Here is a 19513-nt window from a genome sequence, read left to right as displayed (position 1 = left end):
TGCTTTGAAAAAAAAGAAAAAAAAAGAAATACACTTTCTTCCTCTTTCAATTTCATAATTAATATATCAATATTCCAAGCACTAAAGTACAGCCATCTTTATAAGCTAATTCAATATTACAATGAACACAGCAACGTACATTAGCTGATTCTACAAAAAATCTAAATATGCTATGAGATATTTAGTCATATCTACTATATTGTAATAGCTGTACCATTTGCTTTTACTGGCCTTAGTCCATTCTCTCAAGCTACTTTTTTCCTTGTAAGAAGTGTAGACGCAGTACCATTCATACATACAATAGTAACTAAAATAAAGATCTAGAGAATAGGCAAATGAATCAACAGTTTCATGGCATCAGAGGTTACTTACCACATCTCGAACAATGGGAAAAGATTTCTTTCTACGCAGGTCTGGCATGCTATCAATTCCATACAGCCCACGGCCAGCTCTGAAGACAGAAAAGACAAATGAAAATGAAAATCTGAAGTTTGCATCCTTGAGAAGGACTGGTTCTAATATCTATATGCATAGTTAAAATATAAACTGGCAGTTGTCAGTGAAAGAAGGTGATGTTTTCTCATTCTTACAAAAAATAAAGTGTGTGTACTATTTGTACAGCTGACTGCTTTCTCCTGGCATTCCCCAAAATACAGATGAGTAGCTGAAATGTCACTTAATACTTCCTAAAACATTTTATTGTCTATTTAAAGGGCTTAGCAGTGATTTCCTATCAAAAGGACTTGTAACTGATAAAAATAAAGTAAAAATTCTAACTAAATACACAATCAGATCTTTTCTTATGATTCCATGTGAATGAGGAAAACAGAATTCATTACATAGTAATTACTAAATTACATAGTAGTACAGTAATTACAGCTAGAAATTTTTACTTGTGGTGTGCTGGCCATTACTATTTCCTAAGTTTAAGTTTATGCATTAAGCACACATTTAATTCCCATATTAGATTTCACATGCAACTTTGAAACAACGTGAAAGAACAGCTTGGAGGCACTTCAAGGAATAAAAGGCTGACACATGGTTGGATTAAAGAATACAAATCGATGCTGTGATGATATGCTTTATTCTCCCTGATTCTTCAGAAGAACAGTAAGTAGCAGGCATGTATTATCTTTGTCAAATTGTTCCACTGTGGATTTTGAAAGATTGCTATATACTCTATCAGGTCTAATTCAGATATACTTTGAGATTTTCAAGGAAGCTGGGATACAATTTTTCTTAAAATGCAGCATTTTCCCTTTAAGTTTCTTTTCTCTGGCACTGTCTCCAATACCTTCTCAGTTGTTCTTACATTTGTGTGTGTACGTATACACACACACATTGTATATACATAAATCAGTATTCACAGTACAGTTTCACATCTGAAGTCTGAAAGCTCTCATTTTATTTTTATACATCAAAATTACTGAGTGACAGGAGGTTTCACTGAAATTACTGACAAAAATTTCACTTGCTTCGGAAAAGTTTATACTTCGTCCTAAATACTCTTCCTACCATATTCCTCTGATCAGAGGACTACAAGCCCCACAGTGGAGTTTACAAATTCTGTTCTTATTTGAGCCAAAACTCTAGCTGATGATTCCTGTTGGATACGGATGTTACAGTCCCATGACTGCAGCTAAATTCATCAGAAATTATGAATCAGAGACCTCAGCAGCCAAAATTCACAGACTGGCATGTTGATATAAACTGAAATCAGTGTTGGGCAATGCTAGTATATGCCAGAATGCAAGCAATGGCTGCTGAGGGAAAGACATATTCCCTACTAAGCCATCTCCACTGCTAATATCTCCAGCTGCACCAACACAAGCCAACAGAATTCAAAAAATCAGAACTCCAAAAGATTTAAAAAGGAGAGGACAGTAGAGCTACATTAATAGCTGTTAAAAGAATGACACAACTGCAGACTTAAATAGTATGTGAATTACAAATTGTTAGAAGAATAGGAGAGTACTATGAGAAAGTGTTAGCATATGCTATGCTTACACATTTGTTATCATCTCCTAGCCATCTAGCTTTTGGCCAGTATCAGGCGCATGATACTGGGTTAGATGGGCCTTTGGTCAGATCCTATATTGCTGGTCCTATCTTTTTTAAAAGCCAAAGCCTATAAAAATCATTTTTGTCTGCCACTCAAAATAAAATGGTGTTCTATCCTTACTATTCCCATAGGTTTGTGGAAGAAATGGACAGAACAATACACTGACAGTATTTCTCCGCTTAATTTTCAACAGAGACAGAGCAGCAATTTTGCTTTCTTGGAGTGTGCCACACAAGGGGCTTTGAAAAGTTCAGCCTGGGTGAAGCTTAACACAGGGGAGAAAAATTAAGAAGGAAAATAAGATGAGATTGTTTTATCTGTGTTCTTGGGGGTATTTGTTCACCTTCTGTTCAGTAATTGGAAAATTTTGAAGTACTAGTCTGTCTTAAACTTTCTTATGTATAGCAGTATCAGTAGTACAGTACAGTATACTACTTCACACTTGTACACTTCAGGTATCCTTTCCTAACCAAGCACTTGTGTTTACTTTGGATTTCCTCTCCACAACTCTTCCCAGTCACTCGGTCACTTTTACAATACACTCTTAAACCAGAACAATTAAGAAAGGGAAAGCAGGCACAGATGCGTGTGTCTAATATCTAATATATCAGGGAACTAGGACTACGGAACCCCAGAATGACTCCACTTAGTCCACTTGCTGGTATTTTTGGCAGCTGTCACAGTGTTATTAATTCTTCCTTGTCTGGAGGACACTGGAACGTAAACAGGAGTCCCATGGACAGGTCCAATTTCTGATCTGTAGTGAGGAGTGCCTTCTTGCCCGAAGTCCTGGCTTTAAGACTTTTTGGACACAAATGTGACACCTTACACCTTAAAAGAGTAATGAAATGAAGAAAGCAAATCTGGCCTAACAACTAGTGGACAGCTTTCCAAGTAGAATAAATTGCAAAACAAATTGAGAAGCTATCCTTAAGGTCAGAGCGTACTTTTATTTAATAGTTGTAGATAATAGGGGAAAACTCTGAAACAGGAATTTAAAATAAACTTATAAAACCACAAAGAATGAACATTTCGGGCAAAACCAATAGGTACTCTGGCAGAGATAAACACTGAAATTTGTGCTTTAGATCTGAGAGATCATTTAGTGTCAAGGAAATTGTTAACCATTAAAGCTAATACCAGAAAGTAATGAGTCAGAAAATACTGATGCACACTCAAATCCTGTAGATCATGTTACTCTGATGAAGCACTCACCACAGTATTAAAGCTCAAAAATAAATTAGACGTTATATGTTTGGAGCTGTTGATACATGGAGGAATCCCACAGAGAGCTTTTCTCAAATCTTGTAATAAATAAAGGCACCGAACATTGCTTTTCATATCAATTTTAAAAGACTGGATCTAAGATAGGATCACCACACATCCATTTAACCTTTGCAGTTCAACATACCTACAAGGATCTTGATAAACATATCCCAATATTCACACTTATATGCACTGGCTTCAATCCCAAAGATCTATGGGTTTAATTGAAAGCCTGTAGAGTCAATGGAGTTGATAAGAATCTTTTCCCAAGAATTTTAAAAGGACTGAGGTTAAACTCCAGAAGTACCATACCCAGCTCTCCAAACACTATCAACCATTTTGACTTCTAGGAAAGATCTTTTATCTGTGAATATTAATTATTCAGTATTCTTTTTTAATATGATGCCAAGCAGTTACATAGTGAAAATGTCATTTTTTTAATAAATTCTGATTATTAATCCTTTTCCACAAAGTGTATCCCTTTCCCGTTAATTAAAAAAACTCCATATTTATCTAGCATATCAAAAATCAATGACTAACTGTTGCATTTAAAAGTGATTTAAGTATTTCACATAGCTGGTAAGGATAGTAGGGGAGTAAACCATATTTCCTAGTAAAAGAAGTTTAGATTTCCTCAATCACTGAAGTGCTTTAGATAAATCCTATTTAACAATGGATTTTCACATCTCTTTGCAAAGAAAATAACAGACACGGTTTAGCACTCATAACATTTTTCAGAAATGGAGATAAAGTGAGGCTTTCATGCTTAAGGTTTTTTTTTCCTAACAACTTATGAATATACAATGATGGATTAAACTGCCTGATTCTGAGAGATACCAAATCTCCTCAAATTCATTTCTATAAGTTTGATTCAGTATCTTGCATAAATTTTCTTGGCACCTTGCAGGACTGAACTAGAGGTAAGACTCAGAATGTGAGTGAAGAATGAAGGTATCATTCAATTCAAAATACTGCTTTCTTAGGAGACTATTGCAAAAAAGAATCATGATCTTTAGAAGTTGAGTAAGGTGAAAATGCCTTCAGTTTTTTTCTGTGATGTCTTTAATTTGTGAGGCATTTTATTTTCAATCAACAAGCTCTTACAGGAAGTTTAAGTTTGCATCATTAATTGGCAATATGCCTATGGGCTGTATGGTGGGTAACTCTCTGATAGCAGATAATAATTAGTTTGCAGCTTTATTTTGCAGTATATTAGTCAAAGCAAACTGAATAAAAATATCAAAATTGTATATGGGAAGAATGCATTCCTTGTTTAAATTTGGAATAAAAACCAAAGGAGATTATTTCCAAGATTTTGAAAAACTGAACCTAAAATTAAACCCACAGTCTCTAAAAAAGAGAGAACAACAAATTCCTCAATAATCAATTAATCAATATACTACATCATTTATGTATTATACTATTGCTTATACTTAGCAATTTAGTTTTGACATTGTAGTAGTCATTATGAATAAAAAAAAAGCTATTTGAATAATAAAGGAGTTAACTCTGAAACTAATTTTTCTTTTTTTTAAAAAAACATCTTTCAGTGACAAAGTCATGGCAATCATTACCTGTACAGTAAGAAACTGAGGACTACCAGCTGCCTTTGTTTCAATGGCCTTACAGTAGATTAACAACTTCTGTCTGAGCTATTCCCTACACTGAGTAGAAGACATGTTAAACAGCTGTGCCTGACCTGGTTAAGATTACCTCTACAGCACTGAGGCTTGTTGGTCTAAGGGGTGTTTGCAGACACAAGCACAAGGTGTGCCTGTGAGGCATCTCTCAGTTCTCTTCTACACTTATTCAGTTATACCATGCTATTTCTCTTCTCAAAATCCTAGCAAATTAGAGCGAAAAGGTGCTATGGACTATGATCAGGAAATTCCAGTAAACTATAACAAAGAATGGGTTTTTCTTACATAAATACCATTGAACGGCAAAGATGTCAATGACCCCCCAAAATTAAAAAAACAAAAACAAAACATGAAGAAATGATCAACAGATAGGAAAAGGGTTTACTCTCAAAGTTTTAGACTGTAATCAAAGCAGCCCCAAGCCAATTTTACTTCTATTAAACTTTACATATGAAGCCAGAAGCAGTGAAAAAATATGTGAAAGTTAGGAAAGAAGGGCAACAGACATCTCAAAAGTGAAGCTGCAAACTGTGCCTGTGCCCTACTCATATTCTCCAGACTCTCTGGCAATAAATCTTTCTTGCTGAGTAAGTCTGCTAATTGTAGAGGTATACTTTCACCTCATCTGGATCTTGGGTCTTTCATAAATAGCAATACTACTAAACCTGCAGGGCATCTAAGAAATACCTGAGAAAGTTTTTAAGAGTCTTCCAAACAGCATACCATTATCTACTATCTCACCATTTTTTGATTTAGTCCAAGACATACTTCATCCTTTAAGACAGAAAAGCACCCAGCAAGCAGGCAACAAATTGTAGCTAGAAATCTAGAAGTACTTCACTCAGCACTGCTCACTATACTACGTAAGAATTGATAGAGAATAAATCTTTAACATGGAGAACCATGGTACACTCTGCCTGAAATATTGCAACTTGCAATACTTCTTCATTTCAGCCCATATAAAAAGACAGTTTCTTAACTAGGCTATTCAAAATTCTGTATTCGGAAAGTTTGATTTTTATTGCTATTCTCCCTGCAGTGGTTTTGGTATAAATGTATGTCATTGATATGATATAATTAACTGTTGAAAAGAAGCTATGGGAATGCTGGAAGACTGGAACCATACCACACATTTTTTTGATTGGCATCTTGACTTTGTTTTATATTTAACTATCTTTTTTCAGAAACAGAAACTCTTAACTTCTTTCCATTAATATCCACAAATCATAATGAAAATGATATGAAGCCATATTCAGCTGAGTATCTTAATTCCACTGAGATACAGCAGCACCTTATGTAAAGTTCTAATAGTGATCTGGTGAAAATGACTGCAAACGTTAGGAGCACACTGTCATCTTTCTCATGCTTTTTGGAAACCAGTGTTTTTAGAAACAGAAATACAGAGAAAATTTCATCATTTTAGCTAAGAAATAGCAATTTCTAGAGTCATTCACCCCCACATATAGATATCTATATAGATAGACAGATAGATACACCTCCCCCACACAAGCTCCTTTATTTACAAATTACTTGCTTTGAAGATCGTACCTTGCCAAACTGCAAAATCATGTTTTGAAACATATTCTAATTAATTACTGGGAGCAGGGAAGAGTACAGCAGGATGCCAATTACTTCTCGCAAAAAGAATTCAAATTCCAGAAAAGAAACCTGTTATTTTAATTCCCATCTGGGGTCCTGAAAGTGAATAAAAAATGGCATCTACTGCATGCAGAAGCATGCAAGCTGCTATATGCTGGTGATGCAAAGGTGTACAATGTGTTGCAGACACAAATAGCTTGAGTCAGCCAATAAATACCTATAGTTACTTTACATATCTAATACCTTAAATGTTTTTTTCCAAGTCTGATTGAGAAATCTGCTGCTGTACTAAGCTGAAATTACTACTCAACAGTTCAATTACCAATAGCAGCTTATGCAAACAAGTTGGCTACAACAGTTACAAACAAAACTTACTCAAGTTTATTTTTATAAAAATGCTTTAGTCTTTAATGATTGGATATGAAATCTTGGTTGTTAACTCTGCTCTTAAATAAAAGGAGATATTAAGGATAAAAATGTCAGAATTCCTGTCATCTGAATTGCTATTTGTAATAAAGATTTAAACTGTATAGCTGATCAGGAATCTGATGGAAATCTGACAAGAGTAAGTATTGTCTGCATTACCATCACAAAAACATAAAAACCTATGGGTACTCAGGAGACTTTTTTCATTTAGTTCATATTTTTAAGATTGACACATATGTTTTCTCCATTTCACAAATTACATTCTGTATATTGTGCAACTTACAAATAAGAAAAAAAATAAGATGAAATAAGTTTCACTGCTAATTTGTGTAGATGTCTATTTTGCAGTAGCACCTTGAGGGAAGTGAACATTCATCTCTGAGTAAATGCTAGCTCTTTAGTAAATGCAATGCTTAAGGCAAATGCAAGGACAAAGTTTCAGAAAATGATTAATACCCTATTTAAAACAATATAAAAAAGAACAATTTTTTTTTTTAAAAAAAGTGGATATAAAAATAGTCTAGATGATACTAAAAACGTTATTTTTAAGAAAATATGAGTGTCACTAAGCAGAAAACGCAAACAATTAATCAAGTCGACATTGAGTCAGTGCAGAAATACAGTGTCATTCTCACCTATGTATCTGCAACAACTACCATACACATTACAGAACCAAAATACAAAATGTTTTTTTATTCCTAAAAAAAGGTGGCAGTCTCCAAAGAGTTCTACCTGATTTCTTAGCTCTTCCTCCTTCTCCTCCTCCCCATCTAGTATTTTCTAGTGGCCTTCTGTACTTTTGTTCTCTTGGTTCTTGCCTGTTCTCCTTTCTTTTGGGGTAAAAACATATTTCCTTTGCAACTTCTGCTAACAAAAGTAGTCTCTCTTACTTTTGCTCCATTATTTTTCATTAAGATTCATTTAAAAACTTAGTTTTATTAGTATTCTCAGGACTTCTATAGTACTGGAAGTACTCGTTATCATTAAACTTCATTTATATTATTTTCCACAGTTCTAAACATACAGGCTAACTAAAGACTTAGGAAGTCAATGAAAAGATGTCCATAGTCTTGGATTAAGCCCTATAGTTTAGATAAATATTGATTTTATACTATAGATCATGTAATAAAAAATTCTGGTTTCCTTTACATACATATGAATGGCTAAAGGGAACTGTAATAGTAATCAGAAAGTGCTGCTCACATTTCCACGCTTATCAAATAAAATATTTAAACTACTACCTGCCTATCTTTTATTTGTATATACTTATATAATTATGTTTTATATGCTTTTCACTAAACTAAGTATTGCCTAAACTAACATACATGCAGGAAGATACTTGGGCTGCCTCAGGCAGCTCCTATTTCTCTAAGCAATGTGGCATTCCACGATTATTCTGCAGCTCCAAGTCCTAGTATTATTAGCAGTTCTGACTACAGAAGAAAGAGAAAAACCATATGCAATTCTTCTCTTTCAGGTATTTCAGGTATTTTTTACCTGTTTAGATTCATTCATATTCCTGCAGCCAGTTCTGATAGCATTCTGAAATGCGATTCTGTCCTTTCCAAACTGACCCATTGACTTTGGCGGTCATTGCACTGAAAGTGTGCTTTTTAATGTTATGGCAGGAAAATTCGTAAGCAATGCATTTCTATGTAAATGGAGATTTTTTTTCTCCATTACTGTAGGTGTTTGGTCATAGCCTGGGAACTGGATAAAAGAGGCAGCTGGGGAGTTACATAAACTGAAAATCCTCCCCTCTCCCTTCCAACTCTGGGCTACTCTTAGAGGATCAAAAGACTACTTGAGAGTTTTGTCACTGTACACATTCACTAGTGCTGCTTAGACATTTACAATTTAAGTTTTAATAACATTATGCATGCTTAACTACTATAATTTCATAAAGAGCAATCTTATTTATCAAAATCAACATTTGATTGGAACAAATCATTACAAAAATGTATGTGTGTTTGTCATTTAAAAAAAATCTCATACTTTAATATAAAGTGGATTTTACTCCCACCTCAAGGCTACTTTTTTCCACTTCTAGACATAAAAGATTTGGAAAGAACGACAATCATTCTTTTAACTCTGTATAAGAGTGAAGTTCATCTCATTTCTAGACCAAAATAATGATGAAAATGTGAAAAGGTCAGGCCTCTCTTTTTTTTTTTTTTTAATCACTTCATAGTGAATACACATTTTAGGTTATTGATTACTTTGTTACCTTGAAGTGTGTGGAATTACGCAATATTTCAGATTAGGTGAGTCTGTTTTATGGAATAATTAAATCTATTAAGTCAAAAGTGATACATATAAAAAGTCCTGGGCAGCTTTAGTAATGAAGCATTTAGGAGATTTAAGAGAATTAGAGTTAGAGCAATTGTTTAAACACCTAGATAGGACTTTATTTCCTTTATTTCACTGATTTTATTCACACTTTTGGGTAGACTGCCTGCCTACTTGAAGAATTTTTGTGAAGATGGAACCAGAGGCAGAGAAGGGGAGCAGATGCTGAAATGTATCAACACTGGTATATTATAATCAGAAAGTGTAGCCAGTGGTTTTCGTAAAGAACTATAAAAATTGAACTACGTATATTAATGAAATTAATAATTATGATACAGCCACTCCTTAAAATATGTGAAGGTTCACAAATCCACACTTGGTAGTGACAAATGATTTTTGCTGTACCTGCAAAGCTGGTATTGGAGGTGTAAAATTGTGCGTGAATACTAGGAGTAAATATCAGCATTATAAAAGAGATTATAGGACTGGTTTTGCAGCTTGGTCATCAGTATATTGAATTGCCATCAAAGAAAAACCATCACTTTCTCTGCAAATGGAAGTCGGATTAAAGGACCCTTAATATGAGCTAAAAATATCATACTAAGAAATGAAAAAAATGAACCAAGTCCCTCTATGGGGGATCGGGGGGAACGGAGACACCCTTTATCCTAGCCAATAGAAGAAGTTACCAGAAAGTTTAAGGCTAGACTAGGCTATACAAATGGAGCTTACCTACTCAAATTTCAAAAGACTGTGTTTGTAATGTAAAATAAGTATATTAATTTCATGAAAGATTTGAAATACTGTTAATTATTTTTTGTATTAAAGATGTGAATTAATGACATATTAGTATATATTGATAGATATTCAGATTCCAGTTAAGGCAACAGAAGACACTTGGTGACCAAATATAATTCTGAACCTCCCTCCGTCTTCCTCTTACCACAAACCTGGTGAATGCTTCATGCCCAGGTGTAAGCCAAAGCAGAGCAACAAATATTCTAAATTGCGCCATCAACTAACAGGCCTCTGGGGCCATTTCAGCTGCTGGAAAAAATAAAGTTGCAAAGCAGTTTTGACCTCATTTCTTTTTCCTGTCATGCTTCTTGTCACATTACAGGGAGCTGATGCTGGCGAGCTAAAGTGACTTTATGTTAGCTTTGGGCAATGGTACCTCAATGCACCATAATATCAATTCTTAAACTTTTTTCCTTTCCTTTATTTTTCCTAGTTTTGCAAAAAAAAGCTAATCATATGTTAAGAGTCAAATTAAAGGAAGTCATTAAAAGCCACATATCAACAGAAACAGTAAATTTATCTACTAGAAAGAGAGTTTTTGATATCTCTCCCTCTTACACCAGGACTAATCAGTGGTAATACTACTGAAGATCTAGAATTCACAATGCTGCAAAACTTATCTATTGCTCTCAATATTCATAAGGGAAAGGGAAATCTGAACATCCTTCTAAAAACTGATTTTTCCTTAGCAGGACTGTTGCAATATCATAAACCAAGTATTTGTGCTGAATTCCCTCTTCTATCTTTCAAACCTCTGTAAATGGGTTAATTAGTATCAACAAGGCAGTAATAAGATGAGACCAATAAGAGAAAGAAAAAACAATCTGCAAAAAGCTTATGAGAATTCCTGAATTGGAGATAGGAAGTTCTACAAGACAAATTCATTTTCAAAAACAGGATGGAGACCTCCTTAGAACCAAATGAGGTAACAGCCTACTAAACTTATTTTTGAAAATATGCATTTCTGTGGTTCTCATGATCACAAGATCATAGCATCTACCCATAAAAGAATAAAAACATCCTGGAGCAGTAAGAGAGAAAATTGATTAAAAGTAATATTGAAATATCAGTGATACACTAATGAAAATCGTGAGACTGTTTCTTAAAAAGAAAACAAAACAGAAAACATCCCACCTTAATTCCTTTCTTCATTCAGAGCAGTTACAGAGCAGTGAACTTTCAGCATGCTTGATTATCAAAAAATCATGGTCAAACAGCTTTATTAATGTCATACCTCTGATGATTGAGTAATGTCTGCAAAATGTAATGTTAGGCATTTAGATTTAGAAATACATCCACAGAAGTACATAAGTGACTTTCCTAGGTTCCACAGATTTGGGTCTGGTAACACTCGAATTAAAATTTCTTCAAAGAAAATTGAGACAATTTGTTTTTGCCTCATACGGTGGATCAGTGAGTCTCTTTTCCGACAGTCAATCATAAAAGAAAGAGAGTGAAGGCAACCTGAAAAGAACTGAAATATTTGGTATCTGAGAGGCTGAGAGTTCCTTATGGGTACCCTTCATCTAAGAGAGTTGGGAGGTAAGGTCAAAAGGAAGAAACAGAGAAATCAGCAATAAAGATAGAAGATATAAAATAAGAGAAGTAAGGACAGAAACTTGAAAACAAAGAGCGTGAATTTAGATTTGGAAGTAGCTGGTAAGCAGATGAAAAGAGTCTTGAAAGTCTCAGAGCAAATCCAGCCACATCATTCTTGAGCTGTAAAATTTCAAATAGGGATTTTTGAAAAAAAAAAAAAAAAGAAATTAAGATATACAAGCAGAGTTGTGAGTCTAGTTCATATGAATTTATGTAATATGAATATCCCTTTTTAAGGCTACAAACTTCAGGACTTCCATCTAATCCTTTTAATACATCAAGTCCATATTAACCCATTTTTTTTGCACAGCAAGTTCCCAGATTGTTTTCTGGCCATACCAAAATCCTCAAAGGCATACCACTGTTTATGTTCCTAGAGTTCTTCCTAGTCACAACAGAAAAAAAATGGTAATCACTTTTATACATTACTTGAACAGGTGAGGAACTTACCTAGGATATGGGCTAGCTTATTTTAACCCTATAAGAATTGCCAGTGCCCTAGCAGTCCTAACTTTCATGCTATAAAGGTTATGACATAATCTATTTCTTCCATATCTCCTGGTGCACCTGCACTATTCTCTAAGAAAGATAAAGTGATTCATGTACTGTTCATGCATTTTATTTATTGACTAATACTTTCACCTAAATAGTCCTTGTAGCAGAGTATGGATCTCAGAATTCTTTCTCTTTCCCTTTGCTCCAAGATTAAGGTAGCCCCAAGACGCAACTCCCAGACACATCTGTGAATCTCAGCAGAAGTATGATGCAAACAGAACATCTCTGAGGTTGTGAAAACCAAAGCTACAGACTAAGAGATGGACTCAGCAATTCTGATTCTCTGGGTTGTTACACAGGAGCAGTCCCACCAAAGGGAATGAAACTCAAAACAAGCATAAGGCATTCTTATGCTAGAAATAGGTACCTCTGACAAGCAATGGTCAGAAATGCTTTCTTTCCCAGAAGGAAACAGATGATATGGCTTTTGAAAGAATAATGAGAATGATAGAATGAGCCAGAATCAAGATGGACAGGTATATACTACAAAATAGAAAAGAGATTGTACTATGGCATGAGTGTTGTTAACTTATGCTCAGTCACTAGTTTGTCATCACTTGTACCTGTGTCTCTTTAAATAGCCTACTTTTTTTCCCCACTCTGAACTTTTATTTTACTCTACAAGTCTTTTCATTACGATTTCAAGCTCAAGTTCAGTTCAACAAACCTAAAATATATACCTTGAGGTTTCTTGTATATCTGTAGAACACTGCAAATACCTTAGTACAGGAGCTGTTTCATTCACCATGTCAACAACATACTACAAGCTACTATGTACCAATAGGTCAAAATGCTGCTGCTCATGTCTAGATATTTAGAGGTTTGATGATGTTTGAAATATTGTCTGACATAAAAAGGATGGAATCAATTACTAAAAAAACCCTCACTACTGCAAAGTTCACCTTGCAACTACGAGCAAATTGGAATACAAGAATAAAACACAATTGTTAGATAAGCACCATACCTAGCTAGGAAAAATGTAAGCCATTGTACAAACTTCATAACACGTTCTTCTGCTTCTTCTCTAAAAAATCAGTAGTTGGTTTTATTGGGACTGCTTAGTAGGAGTCTACTAGTGAAAAACTAGTTGTCAGAGATGAAGTGAGGAAGCTGAAGTAGATTCTCTTGCATCAGCTGCAGTCAGTCCTTTACCTGAAATCAGAGGTGCCATGACTAGGACAGATGAATCAATAAGTGTGCCAGGAGATATAAAGGGGGTCTTTAAAAAGGACCAGGGGTGTGCTAGTTCGTGCATGCAAGGAGTATACAAATTAAGACGTATTTTCACAGCCACATGATCTAGTTTCTGTAAACTTACAATAAGAGGAGCCAGTTAGAAAGACAGGTATAAGGTTGTCAAATAAATGTTCATGTGAGAACAACACTTAAGACTGTTACCATGACTTAACAGTCATGGTATGGTGAATGACGAAGGCTGGGTGGAATTCTAGGTTGTTTCTTGAACTCTACAAAACCTGAAGGCAAAAATGGCAGGAAAAGATCTAAGGATGAAGCTCATAGAAAGTGGGAAAGGTGTGTGGAAGAGGAAGGAAACTGAGCCAGAGCTGGGAGAGCAACCTGACCCTGTTGTACCTCTGGGTAACTGTTACAGGCCCTCTTGGGCCTTTTCAAATGTTCTTCTTAAAAGTAACTCTTACGCTACTGCTATCTTTTTTCTTCTCAATGACTTACTATGTTTTTAGAAACTACAGCTTAGTCTATCTTAAATTATCTAAAAATAAATTTAGGAGAAAGAAGGAGGTTACATACATACACAAACGATTTTTTTTTTGGGGGGTAGCTATTTGTAGGGTAAATGGAGGAAATCTTATACGGGGGTAAAATGAAACTTCCTTTTCTTCTAAGCTTTATGTGTGACCAATCAAAAGGCATTCAAGAATAAAACCTAATATTGGATGTTTGAAGAGTTACACATGCTATTTTAAATTTTTAAATATTAACCCTCTAAAAAGCTTTTCCATCTGTATGACTAGTCTAATATAAAGAACTTCCTGAAAAATATTAGAGAAAATAAGAACATGAGATTAAAAAAAATAGAAAAAAAAGGGGGAAAAAAAAGAGACCTCTCAGTGATTCAAGGATATTTATATAGCCATTATTGTACCTCCAGCACTACGCATTCAACATACACTGTTGAACATGAATCAACAAAAAGCAAGCGCTGTGAACGAGCAGTAAGTTTTCCTCATCACACTTAAAATAATGACTACTAAACCATGTTACTGTATTATGTAAATGTTAGCTACATAAGCAGCTCTCTTTTGTTTTAGATATTTGAGAGTTACAAATGACCAAGGAATACATACTGTTATTTAAGAAAACTTATTACTAAAACTCAGTTCAATTATCTCATAAATCCTCTGCAAAGTAATATTAAGGGTATGAAATGTTCTGGGGAACATTTAGGGGAACTGCACTATCCCTTCCAACAATACTAGGGCAGTACTGTACCACGTATGTTCTACCTGCTGGTTCTGAAATGTGTTTGCAACTCCTTGAATTGCTTGAATCGACAGATCTAATGGATCTGCCAAAACACAAGAGTGAAGAAGAATCTCTACATGCTTTAAATTTAACTCTTTTTTTCTTCTCCTCCAAACCAGAGATCATTTCAAGTCTCTCTCTCTCACGTTGTCTCTTCTCAGAGAACCAGCTCCTCAGCCAGCTGTAGTATGATACGGAGTGTTTCCTTATGGAACAATCAGGACTCCTCAGACATCCACTTCAGTCCTGAAGCAGAGCTTATTTAAACTCTTACCATGCTGGACGGTGAATCAACCTCCCTTGCCTGAAAAAGGAATTCAGGGGCAAAACAGAATGCTTAAAAAAATTTGGGAAGAGGTCCCTATTCAAAGTCTCAGTTTGTGTTAAAATTTACTTTCCTGACCTCAAAAGAACAATCAGGCATTCTCCTAGTCTGAGTCTCATACTGAACTTTTTTCCTACTGTTCGGGGGAGTGCAATTCTAATTGACTTCAGAAATGTGGCTCCATCTCTGTTTTTTTCTTGTTTATGCAAGGAGCTATAAACAACATAACTATATATAGTTGTATACTATGTTTTGATGCTATGGCATTAAAAAACATTTCTGTTATGATTTCATGATATATGGCAACATCAAAGGGTTTTTGCACATACACATTTATTTACCTGAATATTTTTAAAAGAATAAAGAAACTAATCAGAGTTTAGGAAAGAACTAAACCTTTGAAAAGATAACACCTGCCCTCTTTCGTGCAGTCAATCAATTACCAGATGTACTCAGATGTATCAGATGTATCAGATTATCAGATGTAAAATAATAATATTTCTTGCCTCCTCCCTGCCTGACTTCTGATCAGTGCATAGTAAAGATCACACAAAAAAAGTTGAGACTCCAAAGCCCAAAGCCTTCTTATTCCTGCACTGCTTTCAGTTCCTAACCTAGAAAAGATTATTTTTTTTAAAGCTGTTATTTGTCAGAATGCATTTTAAACTCAGATTTTATCAGAACTTCATACTAATTCTGCTGCAGTAGCAGAATGGAAAGTAGTGCATACAGCAAAGCTATATGGTTGCACAGCTTCCTGCAGGCATATGACTCAATACTTGACTGCTATTGCTTACACACACAGTCTGCTCACAAAACAATATCCCTTAACATCTACTTGTTGTATAGTTTAACTATTTCTCATTTGTATAAACTTACTTTTTAGTTTCTTATGAATAACAGCTGAAAGAAACAAACAGCATCATCAGTTCATAAGAAATACCAATGTTTTGCTAGTCCTAGACACTGATGCTTCTGAGAATGACAATTCTTAATTTCAGTAGATCACAGCTTACAGTATAGTTGTCAAGACATCAGATTCCTGCTTCTCAGTGCAAAATAATACATTATTATTTGTAGTACCTAATGTCATAAATTATTCCAAACTGAAGGCATCAAAGCCCAGAAGTAAAAATGAACTGACATTGCATAACACGAAAGAGAAAAGGAGATACCTTCTTTTGTGAATATGCCAAAGAGAAGTTGATGTAGCGAGTATCAGAAGCCGATGTCTCAGGTTTCATGTAAACTAATTTTTCAGCACAGAAGCCACCAAATCTAAGTTACCATACAGCAAATCAGAAGTTTATTGCCATGATTTGTTGTCACAGTTGTGGCCTTCTGATGAAAGCAATGGATAATTCCATCACAAGAGTTACGTGAACAGAGGCATAATGACAGAGAGTTAGAGTAAATTTTTTTGAGGCTAATACATTATGGAATAGTTCTTCAAATCAATTATCTATCAAGAGAAAAAAAGTTGCTTCAGATAATACTAGTCTCATGCTAACGAACGATGTATTTTGAATAACAATATTAGCTTTTTGCATTTAGAAGTCAGCAAAGAAAATTTGCAGCGCTTACAGTGATCCTCTGTTTTTAAAGAGACAGGAAGAGCCAGGATAGTACAGTATTTAGAAAGTCCCATTCAAAGAAAGAGAAGTCATTTTGGCATAATAAGAAATAGTGCTGTTCAATATATAAGGCAAAAGCTTTAGAACTGAAGTCATGACAGACTTCCCTCTTCTGACCTTATGCAAAAACTGCAACTGAAAGCAATCTCACTTGTGTTGTTTGGGAGGAAGGAAAGAGAAGTGCACCATCTTTTCACTCTGATGTTAAAGAGCAAGTTAGGAACAAAATGTAGTAATTATTTTCTACAATGTTTCACATTTCACAGCAACAAATCCTACAACGTACAACATAACCTATGGTCTACTTCTTTTTATTGCACCAGCTACCAGTTGGAAGAGGGAAAATGAAACACTTGGAGGTGAAACACACTATGCTGTGAAGCTGGATGGTCCTGGACTTGTTTAAAGCTGTTTAGTGGTCAGTACAAATGTTACCGTAATGATACCTTTCACAGCTAGGAATTATATTAAGCACATTAGTACAATTAGTACCACGCAGCTGAAAACAGAGGCCACAGGAAAAATTTACTACTATCCACATTCTGTTTTCTAGTCTCTAAGATGATCAAATGAAAAGATTTAAGGTAAATTAGATAATTTGGTCTCGTCTCCTTATCTTTGAAATAAGGCATCACTGCAGAAAACTCTGCTTATGTAGTCTGTAACCAAGAAGGTAATATTCCTTTTAAATATTTAAGCAATATAATCGATAAATACATTCCATGGCTTTTATTCTTTTCCATTATTCAGTTTGGAAGGAAGAAAGGAATTCAAAATAGGAAGGGAAGATTTCCCTCAGAAGAAGATATCCTAGAGGCAAATTCAGGATAACTCTATCCAGAGACAAACAAATAAGATGTACAGACTTCTGCCAGGTTCATTCTCTTTCAGCAACTGAATAAATCTTTCTTCCTTGACCTATTAGATTTCAAATATTAGAATGATATCATTATATTACTATAATTTTACTAAAATGAAGACATAAAACTCAAACTATAGCTTGAATGGTTGGTTCTTTTCTATGCCGAGGTAAAAAATTTTGCCCTCCAGTTGACCTGTGCAACTGAATTGTTGTATGAATTTATTTTGATTGGGGGGGGGGGGAAGGGGCTCTAGACCACAACACTCACTATATTTTAAAATAGTTCAATTTTCTTAAAAGATTTGGAAACAAGAACAAACCTTAAAAAATTACTACAGTATAACTTGCAGATAAAACGGGAATTCTCAGTCATATTGGTACTTACCCACCAAATGCCTGGACTGCATAAAGCTTGGAAGCATCCAAGGAACTTCCACTTACTATCTGAGCCTTTAAGAACAGGGGGAGAAAAAGAAAAGAAAAGTACAGTTATTCAGTTGCTCTTTCTAACTTTTAAACAAAATTTAACTGTATCAAACATATAACACCTAATATGAAAAATGTTAAAAGCAGGGTCAGCTCCAAGTCAAAGCTACAGTAACTACTTCTTTGGAATACGTTATAGTAGCATTCAGCATAAAAAATATTGGTAGAAACCACAGAAAGGTATTAGACATTGCTTCCCAAATATTGTTGCTCTTTAAGCCTGAAAGACTATGCAGTATAGATAATAATTAGAATCTAAAATCTCAGATATCATGTTTGACAGTAGCAGACCCTGTGCTGGAAATTATGATAAGCGCAATAGTGAGGTTTATCCCATTTATAAATGCAACACATTTGAAATACACTCAAAAGAATAAAAGAATGGAAAGCTGGGAAAAACATGCAATTTGCACAACTAAAGCGATGGAATCAGACCAAGTAAGTCACAAACATCAACAAGTTACACGATCCCTATAGTAAATACATGATTTTAAACCTTTTCATCCACAGAACTGCTATCTGAAAGAGAATTGGGAAGAAGGGGAATACAGATTAGACAAAATGGTTTCTAAGAAAATCTCTTATGTTACGAAAAACTTACTATTTTCATTTGTTAATGAAGAAAGAAAATGAGCAGCTGAATCCAAGTATAGTCAGTTGTTTCATTGCAGCAAGATAATTGTCACTATATTTTGACAAGAACAAATATGTTTTGCATAGATAGTAACTCCTGCCACTTACGTGGGACTGGTTGGACACCATACAGTTTAAATATCCCATCTCAATAATTGTTATGTTTTCAGATATTTCTTAATATAAATGCATATACTCAATGGTACAAGTGTTCAAAAATAACTCTAATTTCCAAGGAAAATGAAATCACAGCTACCCAAATGTCCTCATCCCCAAGTCGATAACTACTGAATAAAAATCATAGTCGTGTGAATTTAAAACATGATCTATATCACTGCAAATTGCTTAATGCAAATACAGGAGATATTCACCTTTACCAGCAGAAAAAAAAAATTGGTGACAGGAAAAGGTACCTCCATTTTAATGCCCTGTCACTTTTAAAATATCAGTACACTGTTTCATCTGTTTTTGTTTAGTTTGGAAATTTTGTATGGTACAGTGCATACACGAATCTTCATTGTTTTTATTGTCACCTTACTGATCTTTCCTTTTTTTCCTGCCACTAATGCTGTACACGTTTTCTATAGACCATTTAAACAGCTTCAGGGTTTTTCAGATGTTTGGAGCTATCCCACATGATACACGTTACAAAATTATCATTTACATACAGCATGCTTTATGACATTTTAAAACAATTTATCTAGTACATCACAAATACATGTAGAAAAAATATCTCGCCTAAATTAAAGGTAAATACACCATAGTAGTGACAGCCCAGGAAAATCAAAGGCTCTGTTGCTGTGCCACTAATTTTAGAGGTTACTTATGCGATCA

At 34.7% G+C, this 19513-nt stretch overlaps 1 protein-coding gene across 5 annotated transcripts in view; it reads right to left on the bottom strand.

Annotated features, from left to right (window-relative positions):
* Window positions 1-19513, bottom strand: part of UNC13C (unc-13 homolog C) — a 246277-nt gene that overhangs the window by 133567 nt on the left and 93197 nt on the right. For 3 of the 5 annotated variants that reach the window (XM_062583737.1, XM_062583736.1, XM_062583738.1), the window contains 2 exons: window positions 17946-18010; window positions 373-451 (listed from right to left, as the gene is read on the bottom strand). In XM_062583737.1, coding sequence (XP_062439721.1) covers window positions 373-451; window positions 17946-18010 — 144 coding nt within the window. Of the gene's footprint in view, window positions 1-372; window positions 452-17945; window positions 18011-18542; window positions 18566-19513 lie in introns of all 5 variants that reach the window. The other 2 variants (XM_062583735.1, XM_062583734.1) reach the window with 1 other exon arrangement.

Source organism: Rhea pennata, chromosome 10, assembly GCF_028389875.1.
Source record: "Rhea pennata isolate bPtePen1 chromosome 10, bPtePen1.pri, whole genome shotgun sequence".
In the NCBI taxonomy this organism is placed as follows: domain Eukaryota; kingdom Metazoa; phylum Chordata; class Aves; order Rheiformes; family Rheidae; genus Rhea; species Rhea pennata.
The sequence above is the reverse complement of the archived record's forward strand: the minus strand, read 5'-3'. Positions and strand labels throughout refer to the sequence as shown.